The following is an 18,006-nucleotide window of genomic DNA, read 5'->3' on the forward strand; positions in this document are numbered from 1 at the left end:
GTTGATGAATATGATGGGCTATAGGAATGATGGGATATGGGGGGGTAATGAAGATGATGGGATATGGGGGTGATGGGGATATGGGGGGGTAATGAAGATGATGGGATATAGGGATGATGGGATATGGGGTTGATGAAGATGATGGGATATAGGAATGATGGGATAAAGGGGTGATGAGATGATGGGATATGGGGGTGATGGGGATATGGAGGTGATGAGGATATGGAGGTGATGAAGATGATGGGATATAGGAATGATGGGATATAGGGGTGATGAAGATGATGGGATATGGGGATGATGAGGATATGGAGGTGATGAAGATGATGGGATATAAGGATGATGGGATATGGGGGTCATGGGGATATGGGGGTGATGAAGATGATGGGATATAAGGATGATGGGATATGGGGGTGATGGGGATATGGAGGTGATGAAGATGATGGGATATAGAGATGATGGGGATGTGGGGGGGTGATGAAGATGATGGGATATAGGGATGATGGGATATGGGGTGATGGAGATGATGGGATATAGGGATGATGGGATATGGGGGGGGTGATGAAGATGATGGGATATAGGAATGATGGGATATAGGGGTGATGATGATGGGATATGGGGGTGATGGGGATATGGGGGTGATGAAGATGATGGGATATAGGGATGATGGGATATGGGGGTGATGGAGATGATGGGATATAGGGATGATGAGGATATGGAGGTGATGAAGATGATGGGATATGGGGGTGATGAAGATGATGGGATATAGGGATGATGGGATATAGGGGTGATGAAGATGATGGGATATGGGGGTGATGGGGATATGGGGGTGATGAAGATGATGGGATATAGGGATGATGGGATATGGGAATGCTGGGATACAGGGGGGTTCCCATCCCCACCATCGGCAGCACCGCGTCTCGCACCGCTCTGGCCAGAGGAGACACCGCCGAGCGCTCATTGGCCGCCGCCGCCGCCGCTCAACGCGCTTATTGGTCAGCCGCCGCCGTCCCACCCGCTGCGAGCTGTGATTGGCCGACGCGCGGCTCCCCGCTCATTGCGGAAGCGGAAGAAGCATCCCTATTGGCTACGCAAAAATGGCCAAGAAACGGGTTTTCACCTTAAACGCCACTTTATGGGCCCGGTACCTGCCGGGGGGGGTTGGGGGGGGATGGGAAGAGCCAACACCGACGGGGACCGGTCCCCACCCCCCCCCCGCCGCCACTCACCCTTCCCGCGCTGCTGCTTGGCCCCTCCTCCTTTTCCTTCGGGCGCTCGCTGATTGGCTACCGCAGGGAACGCCACGCCCTTGGCAAGGAGGAGGGAAGCCGCGCGCGCCAAGCAGGCCACGCCCCTCCCGTAGGGGGCGTGGTTAATAGAAAGCCACGCCCCCCCACACACACAGTGAAGAGTCGCGCCAGTGGAAACCCCCGCCCCCACGCCGAGGCCACGCCCCTTGGCCTGGGGGATTGGGGGGTGGGGCGTGGCCAGCAGGGAAAACCCCGCCAAGAGGTGGCGGGAAACGGCGTTTTGGCGGGTTTGGGGGCGTGGTTTCGGGCCCCGCCCCTCACAGCTCCTCCTCGAGGCCGTCGTCCTCCTCCGGGAAGTCGCCGGCGGTGACGCTCTGGGGCTTGACGAAGGCCCCGTACTTGGGGGCACACTCGAAGTAGCGCCGGGAGCCAACGCTGCGATAGGGGGGGATGATGGAGATTAAAGGGGGGGGCCCAAAGGTACCCCAACAGTAAAGAGATGGGGGGGTAATGGGGCGTAATGGGGGGTCGGTACCTGCCGTCGTGCTTGCCCAGCGGCTCGTCATAGCGCACACCCACCCAGTGGCCTGGCTTGAAGTCGGTTTGGCCTGAGGGGTTGGAAAGGGGGGGGGAGTGGATGGGGGGGTTTGGGGTCACTTTGGGGGGGGTTGGGGTCACTTTGGGGGTTTTGGTGTCATTTTGGGGAGGGCTGGGGTCACTTTTGGGGGTGTGGGGACACTTGGGGGAGATTTGGGGTCACTTTGGGGGGATTTTGGGACCCCTTGGGGGGTGGTTGGGGTCACTTTGGGGGGGGGTGGGGTCACTTGGGGGGTTTGGGGTCACTTGGGGGAGATTTGGGGTCACTTTGGGGGGGGGTGGGGTCACTTTGGGGGGGATTTGGGACCCCTTGGGGGGGGAGTTGGGGTCACTTTGGGGGGGTTTGGGGTCACTCGGGGGGGTTTAGGGGGGGTTTGGGGACGTTTTGGGTGGGACTGGGGGCACTTTGGGGGGTTTGAGACCATCTGGCGGGGGGTTGGGGTGGTTTGGGGCCCTTTTGGGGGGGTTGGGACCATCTTGGGGTGGGTTGGGAGAGATTAAGGACATCTGGGGGGGTTATGGACATTTGCAGGGGGGGTTGGGGGTGTTTGGGATCCATTTGAGGGGGTTGGGACCATCTTGGGTGGGGGGGGTGGATCAGGGACATTGTGGGGGGTTGGGACCATCTTTGGGGGGGAGGTCTCTGGGCCAAACTGGGGGTGCTTGGGCCCCTTTGGGGGGGCTGGAACCATCTTTGGGGGGGGGTGTCTCTGTGCCAAGCTGGGGGTGCTTTGGGCCCCTTTGGGGGGGTTTGGGCCCCTTTGGTGGGGGGGTTGGGACCATCTTTGGGGGGGGGTTGTCTCTGGGCCAAACTGGGGTGTTCTGGGCCCCTGTGGGGGGGGTTGGGATCTGTTTTGGGGGGTTGGGACCATCTTGGGTGGGGGGGAAGGATTAGGAACATCTCTGGGGGGGGGGCTGTTTGGGCTGCATTGGGGGCTGGGCCCCATTGAGGGGTTGGGACCATCTTGGGGGGGGGGGGAGGTCTCTGGGCCAAACTGGGGGTGCTCTGGGCCCCTTTTTGGGGAACTTGGGACCATCTTTGGGGGGGATGTCTCTGGGCCAAACTGGGGGTGTTTTGGGCCCCTTTGGGGGGTGTTGGGATCCATTTTGGGGGGTTGGGACCATCTTGGCAGGGGGGAGGGCTTTGGGGCCAAATTGGGGGTGCTTTGGGCCCCTTTTTGGGGGGGTTGGGACCATCTTTGGAGGGGGGGTGTCTCTGGGCCAAGCTGGGGGGTGCTTGGGGCCCTTTGGGGGGTGTTTGGGCCCCTGTGGGGGTGTTTGGGATCCATTTTGGGGGGTTGGGACCATCTTTGGGGGGGCGAGGTCTCTGGGCCAAGCTGGGGGTGCTTTGGGCCCCTTTTGGGAGGGGCTGGACCATCTTTGGGGGGGGGTGTCTCTGGGCCAAACTGGGGGTGTTTGGGCCCCTTTGGGGGGGGTTTGGGCCCCTTTTGGGAGGGGTTGGGACCATCTTTGGGGGGGGGGGGGGGGTGTCTCTGGGCCAAGCTGGGGGTGTTTGGGCCCCTTTTTGGGGGGGTTGGGACCATCTTTGAGTGGGGGGAGAGGTCTCTGGGCCAAGCTGGGGGTGCTTTGGGCCCCTTTGGGGGGGTTTGGGCCCCTTTGGGGGGGTGCCTCTGGGCCAAGCTGGGGGTGTTTGTGCCCCCGTGGGGGCTGGGCCCGCCGGGCACCTACCCACGTACATGATGGTGCCCCTGCGGCAGGGCTGCCCCGGCACCCGCACGAGGCAGCGGGAGCCCAGCGGCAGCGCGGCCGCCAGCGCCGCCTCCTGGTCCCGGCGCTGCCGCTGCTCCTGCGCCCGGCGCTGCGCGGCCTCCGCGTCGTAACGGCCCCATTGGCGCTGCCGGAGGAAGCTGCGGAGGGACTCTGGGGGGGCACAGGGATAACGGGGTTGGGGGGGCAGCATAGGGTTGGGGGGGGCATGGGACAGTGGGGGGGGGCACAGGGATAACGGGGTTGGGGGGGGCATGGGGACAGTGGGGACAATGGGGAGGGCACAGGGACAAGGGGGTTGGGGGGGGCATGGGGACAGTGGGGGTGGGGGGGAGCACAGGGACAAGGGGGTTGGGGGGGCATTGGGACAATGGGGACAATGGGGGTGGGGGGGCCACAGGGACAATGGTGGGAGGGGCACAGGGACAATGGGGTTGGGGGGGGGCACCACAGGGACAGTTGGGTTGGGGGCACCATGGGGACAAGGGGGTTGGGGGCAGCATAGGGACAATGGGGTTGGGGAGGAGCACAGGGACAAGGGGGTTGGGGGGGCACAGGGACAATGGGGGGGGGAGCACAGGGACAAGGGGGTTGGGGGGGGCATGGGAACAATGGGGACAATGGGGGGGGGGCACAGGGACAATGGGGGGGGCACAGGGACAATGGGGTGGGGGGGAGCAGAGGGACAAGGGGGTTGGGAGGGCATGGGGACAGTGGGGACAATGGGGGTGGGGGGCCACAGGGACAATGGGGGGGCACGGGGACAATGGGGGGTGCAAGGGGCACAGGGACAAGGGGGTTGGGGGCGCACGGGGATAATGGGGTTGGGGGGGGCATGGGGACAATGAGGTTGGGGGCAGCATGGGGACAATGGGGGGGGGGGCACAGGGACAATGGGGTTGGGGGGCAGCATAGGGACAATGGGGTTGGGGGGCAGCATAGGGACAATGGGGTTGGGGATACCATGGGGACAATGGGGTTGGGGGACACCATAGGGAGAGCGGGGCTGCAATGGGGACGCTGGGAAGGGGGGGACAGGGGGCTTGGGGACCCCATAGGGGAACCATAGGGGACACCATGGGGGGTGGCAGCACAGTGGGGCTGGCCCCACAGTGTCGCTTGGGCACTGGGTCATTGGGAAGCTGGTGGCGGCACCATAGGGACAGTGATAAAGGGGGGGACAGGGAGCACTGGGGACAGCATGGGGGGGGCAGCAGCATGTGGTTGGCCCCATAGTGTCACCTGGTTGCTGTGACACTGGGGAAGGTGGTGGCACAAAGGGGGGATCAGGAGCATTGGGGGCACCATAGGGACACCATAGGGGTGGCAGCACAGAGGGGCACCATAGGGGTAGCAGCACAGTGGGAGCACCATAGGGGTAGCAGCACAGTGGGAGCACCATAGGGGACTCCATAGGGTGTCAGCACAGTGGGGACATGAGGGGGACACCATAGGGGTAGCAGCACATGGGGGACACCATAGGGGTGGCAGCACAGGGGGACACCATAGGGACACCATAGGGGTGACAGCACAGGGGGGACATCAGGGGGGACACCATAGGGGTAGCAGCACATGGGGGACACCATAGGGGTGGCAGCACAGTGGGGACACCATAGGGGTGACAGCACAGGGGGGACACCATAGGGGACACCATAGGGACACCATAGGGGTGACAACACAGGGGGGACATCGGGGGGACACCATAGGGGTGACAGCACAGGGGGGACACCATAGGAGACACCATAGGGAACTCCATAGGGGACTCCATAGGGTGGGCAGCACAATGGGGACATCATAGGGACACCGAAGGAGACATCATAGGGGACACCCTAGGGACACCATGGGGTGGCAGCACAATGGGAACATCGTAGGGACACCATAGGGGACACCATAGGGAACTCCATAGGGGACTCCATAGGGTGGCAGCACAATGGGGACACCATAGGGTGGCAGCACAGTGGGGACATCATAGGGACACCATAGGGGACATCATAGCGGAACCACAGGGGCACCCTAGGGACACCCTAGGGACACCCTGGGCGTCAGCGCAGTGGGGCTGGCCCCCCAGCCCCACCTGGTCTCTTGTCGTAGTCGCTCTCTGCCATCTCGTACTTCTCCACTTGGGACACGTCCTCATACTCCCCAATGCGGGCGCCGCTGCGGTCGATCACCTGGGGGGACCCCGTTTTGGGGTGAAAAAGGGGGATTTTGGGGGTGAAAAAGGGGATTTGGGGGTTTCAATGACATTTTGGGGTTGTGAAGGGAGATTTTAGGGTGAGAAAGGGGGATTTGAGGGGTTTCAAGGCCGGTTTTGGGGGTGAGAAAGCGGGACTTTGGGTTTCAAGACCATTGTTAGGGTGAGAAAGGGGGTTTGGCGGGGTTTCAAGGCCATTTTGGGGGTAAAAAAGGGATTTTGGGGGGTCTCAAGGCCATTTATGGGAGAGAAAAGGGAGGGGTTGAGGGTTTCAAGGCCATTTTCAGGGTGAAAAGATGGGGTTTGGGGCTCCAACACCATTTTGGGGGGTGAAAAAAGGGAGCTGGGGGTGAAAAGGGGTTTCGGGGGGTTCCAAGGCCATTATGGGGGTGAAAAAGGGGTTTTGGGGTGTTCCACCCAAGGCCATTTTGGGGGTGAAAAAGGGGTTTTGGGGTGTTCCAAGGCCATTTTGGGGGTGCAAACGGGGTTTTGGGGGGTACCAAGACCAGTTTTGGGGGTAAAAAAGGGGTTTTGGGGTGCTCCAAGGCCATTTTGGGGGTGCAAACGGGGTTTTGGGGGGTACCAAGGCCAGTTTTGGGTTGGGAAGGGTGTTTTGGGGGATTCCAAGGCCATTTTGTGGGCGGAAAGCACCGATTTCGGGTACCCACATGCACCCTGCAGCCGTCACAGAGCGGGTAGGAGCCCAGTAGCGCCTCATCGCAGTCCAGGCGCCCCAGGGGCTCGTCCTCAGCGCTGTAAAGCTCCAGCTCCATGCAGGAGGCCGGGCTCCCCACCACCAGCTCCAGCTTGCACTGCAACAAGGCCGCGGTGAGGGCCGCGTACCGGAAAGGGGGGGGGTGTTAAGGGGGGGGGTCCCCGGCCCGTAAGCCCCGGTACCTTGAGCTCGGCCACCGTGATGCCGGTGCTGTAGCGCTTCGGGGCCCGGCAGGCGCTGAGGCTGCTGCTCACCGACAGCAGCACGGAACCGGAGCCCGGCCCCACGGCGGCCTTCATGGTGCGGCCCCTCAGCTGCCGCCGCCGCTTCTGGAAGCTTCGGCCCGCCCCCCGCTCTGGAACCAATAGGAGCTGGAGGGTGTCCCCGCGTAGCCAATAGGGAGGGAGAGGCACCGCCCACCCGGAGGTGTGTAGCCAATAGGAGCGCGCTGTAGGGGAGAGGGGCGGGGCCAAGCGGGCTCCGGGGGGCGGCGGGGGTCCGCCGTTCGCGCTGTCCGCTGCGGTGTGTCTCTGCGCGGCCGCCGTCGTGCGCTCTGGGCGCATGCGCGGAGCCGCCATGGAGACGGAGGGGGCCTACGAGCCGGGCTTCGTGGGGATCCGGTTCTGCCAGGAGTGGTGAGGGGAGCCCCAGAGACACCATGCGTGCCCCATATGTGCCCTATGTGTGCCCTATGCGTGCCCCATATGTGCCCTATGTGTGCCCTATGCGTGCCCCATATGTGCCCTATGTGTGCCCTATGCGTGCCCCATATGTGCCCTATGTGTGCCCCATGCGTGCCCCATATGTGCCCTATGTGTGCCCTATGCGTGCCCCATATGTGCCCTGTGTGTGCCCTATGTGTGCCCTATGCGTGCCCTATGCGTGCCCCATATGTGCCCTATATGTGCCCTATGTGTGCCCCATATGTGCCCTATGTGTGCCCTATGCGTGCCCCATATGTGCCCTATATGTGCCCTATGTGTGCCCTATGCGTGCCCCATATGTGCCCTATGTGTGCCCTATGTGTGCCCCATATGTGCCCTATATGTGCCCTATGCGTGCCCTATATGTGCCCTATGTGTGCCCTATGTGTGCCCCATATGTGCCCTATGCGTGCCCTATATGTGCCCTATGCGTGCCCCATATGTGCCCTATATGTGCCCTATATGTGCCTTATGTGTGCCCTATGCGTGCCCCATATGTGCCCTATATGTGCCCTATGTGTGCCCTATGTGTGCCCTATGCGTGCCCTATGTGTGCCCCATATGTGCCCTATATGTGCCCTATGCGTGCCCCATATATGCCCTATATGTACCTTATACGTGCCCTATGTGTGCCCTATGCGTGCCCTATGCGTGCCCTATGTGTGCCCTATGCGTGCCCTATGTGTGCCCTATATGTACCCTATGTGTGCCCTATATGTGCCCTATGTGTGCCCTATGTGTGCCCTATATGTGCCCTATTTGTACCTTATACGTGCCCTATGTGTGCCCTATGTGTACCCTATGTGTGCCCTATATGTGCCCTATGTGTACCCTATACGTGCCCTATATGTGCCCTGTATGTACCTTATATGTGCCCTATATGTACCTTATACATGCCCTATATCTACCCTATATGTACCTTATATGTGCCCTATATGTACCCTATATGTACCTTATATGTACCTTATATGTGCCCTATATGTACCCTATATGTGCCCTATATGTACCTTATATGTGCCCTATATGTACCTTATATGTGCCCTATATGTACCTTATACGTGCCCTATACCTGCCCTATATGTACCTTATATGTGCCCTATACGTGCCCTATACATGCGCTATATGTACCTTATACGTGCCCTATATGTACCTTATATGTGCCTTATACATGCCTTACATGTGCCCTATATGTACCTTTATACATGCCCTATATGTGCCCTATACATACCTTATATGTGCCCTATACGTGCCTTATATATGCCCTATACGTACCTTATATGTGCCCTATGCGTGCCATATACGTGCCCTATACATACCCCATACGTGCCCTATACATGCCCTATAGACCCCTCATCTATACGCTGTGTGCTCGTTGTATGTTTCTATATATTTGTTACGTACCCGCTATGTATCCCTGTAAACCCCTATATAGCCTTATATACCCGCTGTATACAGTCCATATACCCCCATACCTTCCTTATGCACCCCTATATACACCATATGTACCCCATATATCTCTCATATACCATTATATATTTCCATTTACCTGTATATACTTCCTATATCCCCCCTATATGTCTCCATATACCCTGTATGTTCCATATATATACTCCCATATACCCCTGAACATACCTGGATACCTCCCATATAGCCCTATGTACCCCATATGTACCCCTATATATGTCTCTTATACTGCTATATACCCCGTATGTACACTCCTATAGTCCTATGTATGCCCACAATATACCCCCGTATACCACTGCTGTACCCCCAGTATACTCCCGTATATCTCCTATATATGGCTACATACCTCCTGTACCCCCTTATGCCCCCATATATGCCTATATACCCCTCATAAACACGCTATATACATCCTACATACTCCCTATATACTCCCTATACCCCCTTATACTCCCATATACACCTATATATTCTCTATATGTACCCTATATACATCCTACATACGCCTATATGCTTCCTGTACCGCCTTATACCCCCATGTACACCTATATGTTTTCCATATATACCCTATATACACCCTATATACCTTCTGTGCCCCCTTATGCCCCCATATACACCTATATACCCCCATGTACACTCTATATACATCCTATATACCCTCTATACCCCCTTATGCCCCCGTATATACCTCTCTACCCCCATGTACACTCTATATACATCCTATATACCTTCTATACCTCCTTATGCCCCCATATACACCTATATACCCCCATGTACACTCTATATACATCCTATATACCCTCTATACCCCCTTATGCCCCCATATACACCTATATACCCCCATGTACACTCTATATACATCCTATATACGCTCTATGCCCCCTTATGCCCCCATATACACCTCTCTACCCCCATGTACACTCTATATACATCTTATATACTCTCTATACACATCCTATATACCCTCTATATACATCCTATATACCCTCTATACCCCCTTATGCCCCCATATACACCTATATACCCCCATGTACACTCTATATACATCCTATATACCCTCTATACCCCCTTATGCCCCCATATACACCTATATACCCCCATGTACACTCTATATACATCCTATATACGCTCTATGCCCCCTTATGCCCCCATATACACCTCTCTACCCCCATGTACACTCTATATACATCTTATATACTCTCTATACACATCCTATATACCCTCTATATACATCCTATATACCCTCTATACCCCCTTATGCCCCCATATACACCTATATACCCCCATGTACACTCTATATACATCCTATATACGCTCTATACCCCCTTATGCCCCCATATACACCTCTCTACCCCCCATGTACACTCTATATACATCTTATATACAGTCTATACACATCCTATATACCCTCTATATACATCCTATATACCCTCTATACCCCCTTATGCCCCCATATACACCTATATACCCCCATGTACACTCTATATACATCCCATATACCCTCTATACCCCCTTTTGCCTCCATATATGCCCATATAACCCCCCTTTCCCCCCCCCAGCAACAACATGCTGTACCCCAAGGAGGACAAAGAGAACCGGATCCTGCTCTACGCCGTAAGTGCCCCCCCCCATACTGATCCCAATGGGATGCAGCCCCCCCCGGTCCATATAGCGATGGGGGGGGGTGCTATAGGGACCAGTCCCAGTGTGATCATGGGATAACCCCCCCCCCATTGCCCCCCTATAGAACCTTATGGGGCCCAGTTTGCTCCTGGCCCCAGTTTGTGCCCCCCCACCTCTTTGCCCCCAGTGCCGCAACTGTGACTACCAGCAAGAGGCCGACAATAGCTGCATCTACGTCAACAAGATCACCCATGAAGTGGAGTGAGTTCATTAACGAGCTTCTTAATTGGGGCTCATTAATAGGGGCCCTGAGTGGTGATGGGCTGATGGGGGGGGAGCTGATTAAGAGCGTCGTTAATAGGAGTATAATGGAGCGAGGGACAAGGGGAGGCAATGAAGGAAGAGGAGAAGAGGGCAATTAATGGGGGTAATTAATTGGGAGGGGTTGGTGGGGGTTAATAGGATTAATAGAGGGTAATTAATGAGGGTCATTAGGAAAGGGTAATTGGGGCAGCAGGGTGGGAAGGGAGACAATAAGGGGCAATAAAGTGAGGGGGGGTGAATGGATAATTAATGGGGGTGCTAATGAACGAGCTAATGAACAAGCTAATTAATGAGCTAATTAATGAGCCAATTAAAGGGGCAATGAATGAGGTCGTTCCCCCCCCGGCAGCGAGCTCACCCAGATCATCGCGGACGTGTCGCAGGACCCCACACTGCCCCGCACCGAGGACCACCCCTGCCAGAAGTGAGGGCACATCGGGGACCCCGCCGTCCCTTTAATGCCCCCCCACATCCCCTTTCTGCCCCCCCACTCCCTTAATGCCCCCATTCCCTTTGTGACCCCCTGTCCCCTTTCTGCCCCCCATCCCCTTTCTGCTCCCCCATCCTCTTTCTGCCCCCCATCCCCTTGATGCCCCCCATCCCCTTTGTGACCCCCTGTCCCCTTTCTGCCCCCCATCCCCTTTCTGCCCCCCCGTCCCCTTGATGCCCCCCATATCCCCTTTGTGACCCCCTGTCCCCTTTCTGCCCCTCATCCCCTTTCTGCCCCCCCATCCCCTCAATGCTCCCCGTCCCGTTGGTGCCCCCCCATCTCCTTTCTGCCCCACCACTCCCTTAATGCCCCCCATCCCCTTTCTGCCCCCCAATCCCCATTGTCCCCTCATCCCCTTAATGACCCCCCATCTCCTTTCTGCCCCACCACTCCCTTAATGCCCCCATCCCCTTTCTGCCCCCCAGTCCCCATTGTCCCCCTCATCTCCTTAATGCCCCATCCCCTTAATGCCTCCCCATGCCCTTTTATTCCCCCTCCTTGCTGCCCCCCCATCCCCTTAATGCCCCCCCTCCCATTTATACCCCCCCCCATAGGTGCGGCCACAAAGAAGCTGTTTTCTTCCAGTCCCACAGCGCCAGAGCCGAGGTGAGGGCCCCCCCAAACTGTCCCCATGTCCCCCCCTTTACCCCCCCCCATAACCCCTTTGTTCCCCCCCCCAGGATGCCATGAGGCTCTACTACGTCTGCACCGCGCCCCACTGCGGCCACCGCTGGACCGAGTGACCCCCATGGGGGCTGTCACCCCAAAACCTCCTGTCCCAGCCCCCCCACCTTGGGTGCCCCCCCCCCCCCCCCGGGTATTGTTTTGGTGACAATAATGGCTGTTCTGGGCAAAAAAGGGTGCTGGTGGTTGTGGGGTGCAGGTGGTTATGGGGTGGGGGGGTCCTCATTGGGGCCCAAAGCACAGCCCTGGTACCCTGAAATGTGCCAGTGGGGACCAAATCCATCCCTGGCTATGGGGCTGGCATCCAGGCGGGGTCCAGGTTCATCCCCGCCGAGCCCTCCGGCACTGCCCAAAATGGGTCAGAGATGGAGAATTCCTAAAATCCCAACCCAAAATGAGTCAAAGTTGGAGAATTCCCTAAAATCCCAACCAAAATGGGTCAAAGATGGAGAATTCCCTAAAATCCCAACCCAAAATGAGTCAAAGTTGGAGAATTCCCTAAAATCCCAACCCAAAATGAGTCAAAGTTGGAGAATTCCCTAAAATCCCAACCCAAAATGGGTCAAAGATGGAGAATTCCCTAAAATCCCAACCCAAAATGAGTCAAAGTTAGAGAATTCCCTAAAATCCCAACCCAAAATGGGTCAAAGATGGAGAATTCCTAAAATCCCATCCAAAATGGTTCAAAGTTGGAGAATTCCCTAAAATCCCATCCAAAATGGTTCAAAGTTGGAGAATTCCCTAAAATCCCATCCAAAATGGTTCAAAGTTGGAGAATTCCCTAAAATCCCATCCAAAATGGTTCAAAGTTGGAGAATTCCCTAAAATCCCCCCCAAAATGGTCACAGTTGGGAATTTCCGGGATTATCCCGTCCGGGCTCGCGCTGCCGTGTGGGACATGTCCCGCATCCCTGTGGATACGGGGCTGGAATCCGGGTGGGATCTGGGATCGGGCCCTGCGCTCGGGGGAGGGGGGGAGGGGTTATCCCATCGCCGTCCCGTTCCCCGCGGCATTCCCATGGGCACATCCCGGCCTATCCCCAAGGGATCCAGCCAGACCCACGTGGAGCGGGCACGTCACTCGCCGACCCCACCAATAGCAGCGCGGCGCCGCGGGGTTAGGCTCCGCCCCGCTGATAGCGACCAATCAGCGCCGCGCTCGGCCAAGAGAGGGGCGGGGCGGTGCTTGGCCACGCCTCCCGCTCTCCGTCTCCACCCAGCCGGGGTCCGCGGGTTCGAGTCCCGAGGCCGCACTTCGGGCACCGCCGGGTGTTAACGGCGTTGGGGCCAACGGGATAAGGGCGTTCCTAACGTCGGGAGCAACGGGATAAGGGCGTTCCTAACGTTGGGGCCAACGGGATAAGGGCGTTCCTAACGTCGGGAGCAACGGGATAAGGGCGTTCCTAACGTTGGGGCCAACGGGATAAGAGCGTTCCTAACGTCGGGAGCAACGGGATAAGGGCGTTCCTAACGTTGGGGCCAACGGGATAAGGGCGTTCCTAACGTTGGGGCCAACGGGATAAGGGCGTTCCTAACGTTGGGGCCAACGGGATAAGAGCGTTCCTAACGTCGGGAGCAACGGGATAAGGGCATTCCTAACGTTGGGGCCAACGGGATAAGAGCGTTCCTAACGTCGGGAGCAACGGGATAAGAATGCTCCTAACGTCGGGAGCAACGGGATAAGAATGCTCCTAACGTCGGGAGCAACGGGATAAGAGCGTTCCTAACGTTGGGAGCAACGGGATAAGAGCGTTTCTAACTTTGGGAGCAACGGGATAAGGGCTTTCCTAACTTTGGGGCCAACGGGATAAGAGCGTTCCTAACGTTGGGAGCAACGGGATAAGGGCGTTCCTAACGTCGGGAGCAACGGGATAAGAGCGTTCCTAACGTTGGGAGCAACGGGATAAGGGCGTTCCTAACGTTGGGGCCAACGGGATAAGAGCGTTCCTAACGTCGGGAGCAACGGGATAAGAATGCTCCTAACGTCGGGAGCAACGGGATAAGGGCGTTCCTAACATTGGGGCCAACGGGATAAGGGCGTTCCTAAGGTTGGGGCCAACGGGATAAGAGCATTCCTAACGTTGGGAGCAACGGGATAAGAGCGTTCCTAACGTTGGGGCCAACGGGACGCATCCCGTTCCAGCTGGGACGCGCATCCCGCTTTTCCCGTTGCCAAGAAGCCGCACGCGTTGCTACGGCAAGGGCGCTGCGTGATGACGCAGCACGCCGCTGCCGCCGCGTGACGTAGCGGCGCGCGCCCGAGATGCCCCGGCCCGGCCGCGCTCCCCCCTGCTCCAACGGGGCCGGGCGGCGGCGGGAGGCGGCCGCGACGACCGGTAACAGGGACCGGGGGGGGGGGGGGGGCTGGGGGCTCCCTGTGGGTGCTCTCTGTGGGTGCTCTCTGTGGGTGCTCTCTATGGGTGCTCTCTATGGGTGCTCTCTGTGGGTGCTCTCTATGGGTGCTGGGTGCTCTCTATGGGTGCTCTCAGTGAGTGCTGGGTGCTCTCCATGGGTGCTCTCAGTGGGTGCTGGGTGCTCTCTATGGGTGCTCTCAGTGGGTGCTGGGTGCTCTCCATGGGTGCTCTCAGTGGGTGCTGGGTCCTCTCTATGGGTGCTCTCAGTGGGTGCTGGGTGCTCTCTATGGGTGCTCTCAGTGGGTGCTGGGTGCTCTCTGTGGTTGCTCTCTGTGCGTGCTGGGTGCTCTCCGTGGGTGCCTTCCGTGGGTGCTGGGTGCTCTCTATGGGTGCTGGGTGCTCTCTATGGGTTCTCTCCGTGGGTGCTGGGTGCTCTCTGTGGGTGCTCTCTATGGGTGCTGGGTGCTCTCTATGGGTGCTCTCAGTGGGTGCTGGGTGCTCTCTATGGGTGCTCTCCATGGGTGCTGGGGGCTCTCTATGGGTGCTCTCCGTGGGTGCTCTCAGTGGGTGCTGGGTGCTCTCCATGGGTGCTCTCAGTGGGTGCTGGGTGCTCTCTGTGAGTGCTCTCTATGGGTGCTGGGTGCTCTCTATGGGTTCTCTCCGTGGGTGCTGGGTGCTCTCTGTGGGTGCTCTCTATGGGTGCTGGGGGCTCTATGGGTGCTCTCTATGGGTGCTGGGGGCTCTCTATGGGTGCTCTCAGTGGGTGCTGGGTGCTCTCAGTGGGTGCTCTCCATGGGTACTGGGTGCTCTCCATGGGCGCTCTCAGTGGGTGCTGGGTGCTCTCCATGGGTGCTCTCAGTGGGTGCTGGGTGCTCTCTATGGGTGCTCTCAGTGGATGCTGGGGGCTCTCCATGGGTGCTTTATGTGGGTGCTGGGTGCTCTCAGTGGGTACTCTCCATGGGTGCTGGGGGCTCTCTGTGGTTGCTCTCTGTGCGTGCTGGGGGCTCTCCGTGGGTGCCTTCCGTGGGTGCTGGGTGCTCTCCATGGGTGCTCTCTATGGGTGCTGGCGGCTCTCTATGGGTGCTCTCTGTGGGTGCTCTCAGTGGGTGCTGGGTGCTCTCTGTGGGTGCTCTCAGTGGGTGCTGGGTGCTCTCTATGGATGCTCTCTATGGGTGCTGGGTGCTCTCCATGGGTGCTCTCTGTGGGTGCTGGGGGCTCTCTATGGATGCTCTCTATGGGTGCTGGGTGCTCTCCATGGGTGCTCTCTGTGGGTGCTGGGGGCTCTCTATGGGTACTCTCTGTGGGTGCTGGGTGCTCTCCATGGGTGCTCTCAGTGGGTGCTGGGTCCTCTCTATGGGTGCTCTCAGTGGGTGCTGGGTCCTCTCTATGGGTGCTCTCAGTGGGTGCTGGGTGCTCTCCATGGGTGCTCTCAGTGGGTGCTGGGTGCTCTATGTGGGTAGAGCTGTGTAGGTGTTGGTGCTGTCTGTGGGTGCTGGGTGCTCTCTGTGGACAGAGCTATGTGGGTGCTATCTGTGGGTGTTGGGTGCTCTCTGGGTGCTCTATGTGGGTGCTGGGGCCTTGGTTCTGGATGCTTTATGTGGGTGCTGTATCTGGGTGCTGAGAGCTCTCCATGGGCGCTATATCCGGATGCTCTCCATGGGCGCTGTATCCGGATGCTCTCCATGGGCGCTGTATCCGGATGCTCCCCCCACGGGCGCTGTATCCGGATGCTCCCCGTGGCGCTGACCCCTCCGCTCTCCCCGCAGGTTCCCCGTTCCCGTTCCCGTTCCGGCCCCGCTCCGCCCCGGGCCGTGCCCGCAGGGGATGGGGCGGCAGCACCGGGCGCGCTCCCGGCCCCAGCGCCTCTGCAGCCACCGCCGGGAGCGCGCCCGGGGCCTGAGGTCCGGCCCCGGGCTCAGCATCGCCCCCTGCCGGGACCCGGTGAGGCGGCAGCGGATGGGGCCGGAACGGGGCGGGGGGGCAAAACGGTGCTGGAGGGGTCCAGAATGGTCCAAAACGGTCCTGGGAGGGTCCAAAACGGTCCTGGGAGGGTCCAAAACGGTCCTGGAGGGGTCCGGAATGGTCCAAAACAGCCTTGGGAGGGTCCAAAACGGTCCTGAGAGGGTCCAAAACGGTCCTGGAAGGGTCCAAAACGGTCCTGGAAGGGTTTGGAATGGTCCAAAACAGCTCTGGGAGGGCCTAAAACGGTCCTGGGAGGGTAGAGAATGGTCCAAAACGGTCCTGGGAGGGTCTAAAACGGTCCTGGAAGGGTCCAGAATGGTCCAAAACGGTCCTGGGAGGGTCTAAAACGGTCCTGGAGGGGTCTAAAACGGTCCTGGAAGGGTCCGGAATGGTCCAAAACGGTCCTGGAAGGGTCCAGAACGCTCCTGGGAGGGTTTGGAATGGTCCAGTACTGCCCTGGAAGCGCCCCAAACGGTCCTGGAAGGGTCCAAAACGTCCCCGGGGAGGGGGGGGTGCAAATGGTCTCAAACGGCCCCGGAAGGGCTCAAACGCCCCTGGGGGGACCCAGACGCCTTTGGAATGTCCCAAACGCCCCCTTTTTTGGGGGGGGGGGGGGGGGCAGCCTGATCCCGGCGCTGCTCTCGCCGCGCTGGGGTGGGGGGTGAGGAACTCTTTGAGTGTCCTCCCCCCCCACAAGCACCCGAGCGCGTTTTTGGGGTGAAAACACCGTTATTGCCCATTTCTCCATTCACCACCCCCCCCCCCACCTTCTCCATTCCCCCCCCCCCCCGCCAGGGGTCGCTTTGCGCTGCTCCGCCCCAGGCCCCGCAGCCTCCTCACGGCCCGGAGCCGCCGCTGACCCGGCCCGTGGAGCCCGGGCCCCCCCCGACCCCCGGGCCCCCCCCGGACCCCCGGGCCCCCCCCGGGCCCCCCCCGGTCCCGGTGCCGCCGGCGCTGAGCACCCCGGAGCTGGCGGCGCTGGCGCTGGCGCTGCGGAGGAGGCTGAAGGCCCTGCAGCAACGGCGCCGTCGCCACCGCGCACGCGTGGAGGCCATGGAGGCCTTGGTGCGGAGCCTGCGCGGAGAGGGCGGCCCCGTAGGGGTAGGTGGGGGGGGGGACGACGACTTGGGGGGCACCGAGTGGTTGGTCCATGGGGACCCCAATGTCCTTATTCCATAGGGACCCCAATGCCCTGTCCACGGGGACCCCAATGTCCTTATTCCATGGGGACCCCGAAGTCCTTATTCCATGGGGACCCCAATGTCCTTATTCCATAGGGATCCCAGTGTCCTGTCCATAAGGACCCCAATGTCCTGTCCATGGGGACCCCAATGTCCTGTCCATAGGGACCCCGATGTCCTTGTCCCTTGGGGACCCCCATGCCCTGCCCCATGGTGCCCCCCATTGCCCTCCCTGCAGCTGGCACCCCCGCTGCCCCCCGCTGCCGTCGCCATCGTCTGCCCTGAGGAGGAGGAGGAAGAGGCCGGGGCCCCCCCGATCCCTGCGGAGCCCCCCCCGGAGCGGACCCCGTGGAGCAGCCCGGAGCAGCCCTGACCCCTCCATAGGGGGCGGGTGCCCTATGGGGGTGCCCCCGCCCCCCCCCCCCCCCCCCGGTACCCCCATTGGTGCTCTATGGGGTGGGGATCCCCCCCCCCCATGGCTTTAATAAAGGATGGAGGTGAGCGGCTGAGGGAGCTTCCTCCTATGGGTTCCTATAGGCCCACATAGGGGGGCTGAGCCTATGGGGGCCATAGGTGGGCTCCGGAGTCCTTCCCCAGCCCCTTTGGAGCTGCTCTCCATGGCCCTCTGTGCCTGCGCCAGCTCCTATAGGCTCCCTATAGACCCCAGCTCCTATAGGCTCCCTATAGACCCCAGCTCCTATAGGCTCCCTATAGACCCCAACTCCTATAGGCTCCCTATAGA

General features: G+C 59.4%; 3 protein-coding genes across 5 annotated transcripts; 2 read left to right on the top strand and 1 right to left on the bottom strand.

The window, feature by feature from the left end:
* Positions 1-1,110: 1,110 nt before the first annotated feature.
* TBCB (tubulin folding cofactor B) lies at positions 1,111-6,831 on the bottom strand. 2 transcript variants are annotated; one of them, XM_065664509.1, is made up of 6 exons: positions 6,664-6,831; positions 6,435-6,578; positions 5,647-5,743; positions 3,534-3,725; positions 1,783-1,855; positions 1,484-1,682 (listed from the first exon to the last, which is right to left on the bottom strand). In XM_065664509.1, exons 1-6 carry the CDS (start codon positions 6,778-6,780, stop codon positions 1,565-1,567), a joined length of 741 nt encoding a protein of 246 aa, XP_065520581.1. In that variant the 5' UTR covers positions 6,781-6,831; the 3' UTR covers positions 1,484-1,564. The 2 variants fall into 2 exon arrangements, with proteins under 2 accessions (XP_065520583.1, XP_065520581.1); XM_065664511.1 differs by lacking the exon at positions 6,664-6,831 and having other exon boundaries at positions 1,111-1,682; positions 6,435-6,523.
* A 176-nt stretch (positions 6,832-7,007) lies between these two features.
* POLR2I (RNA polymerase II subunit I) lies at positions 7,008-11,955 on the top strand. Of its 2 annotated transcripts, none has more exons than XM_065664512.1 (6): positions 7,008-7,116; positions 10,206-10,260; positions 10,394-10,530; positions 10,943-11,017; positions 11,638-11,689; positions 11,764-11,955. In XM_065664512.1, exons 1-6 carry the CDS (start codon positions 7,043-7,045, stop codon positions 11,824-11,826), a joined length of 456 nt encoding a protein of 151 aa, XP_065520584.1. In that variant the 5' UTR covers positions 7,008-7,042; the 3' UTR covers positions 11,827-11,955. The 2 variants fall into 2 exon arrangements, with proteins under 2 accessions (XP_065520584.1, XP_065520585.1); XM_065664513.1 differs by having other exon boundaries at positions 10,457-10,530; positions 11,764-11,951.
* A 650-nt stretch (positions 11,956-12,605) lies between these two features.
* Positions 12,606-17,765, top strand: LOC136006480 (basic proline-rich protein-like). The gene is made up of 5 exons (XM_065664508.1): positions 12,606-12,703; positions 13,990-14,103; positions 15,888-16,062; positions 16,879-17,184; positions 17,503-17,765. Exons 1-5 carry the CDS (start codon positions 12,606-12,608, stop codon positions 17,635-17,637), a joined length of 828 nt encoding a protein of 275 aa, XP_065520580.1. The 3' UTR covers positions 17,638-17,765.
* Positions 17,766-18,006: the final 241 nt, after the last annotated feature.

The sequence above is a fragment of the Lathamus discolor genome, unplaced genomic scaffold, assembly GCF_037157495.1.
Source record: "Lathamus discolor isolate bLatDis1 unplaced genomic scaffold, bLatDis1.hap1 Scaffold_235, whole genome shotgun sequence".
Lineage (NCBI taxonomy): Eukaryota > Metazoa > Chordata > Aves > Psittaciformes > Psittacidae > Lathamus > Lathamus discolor.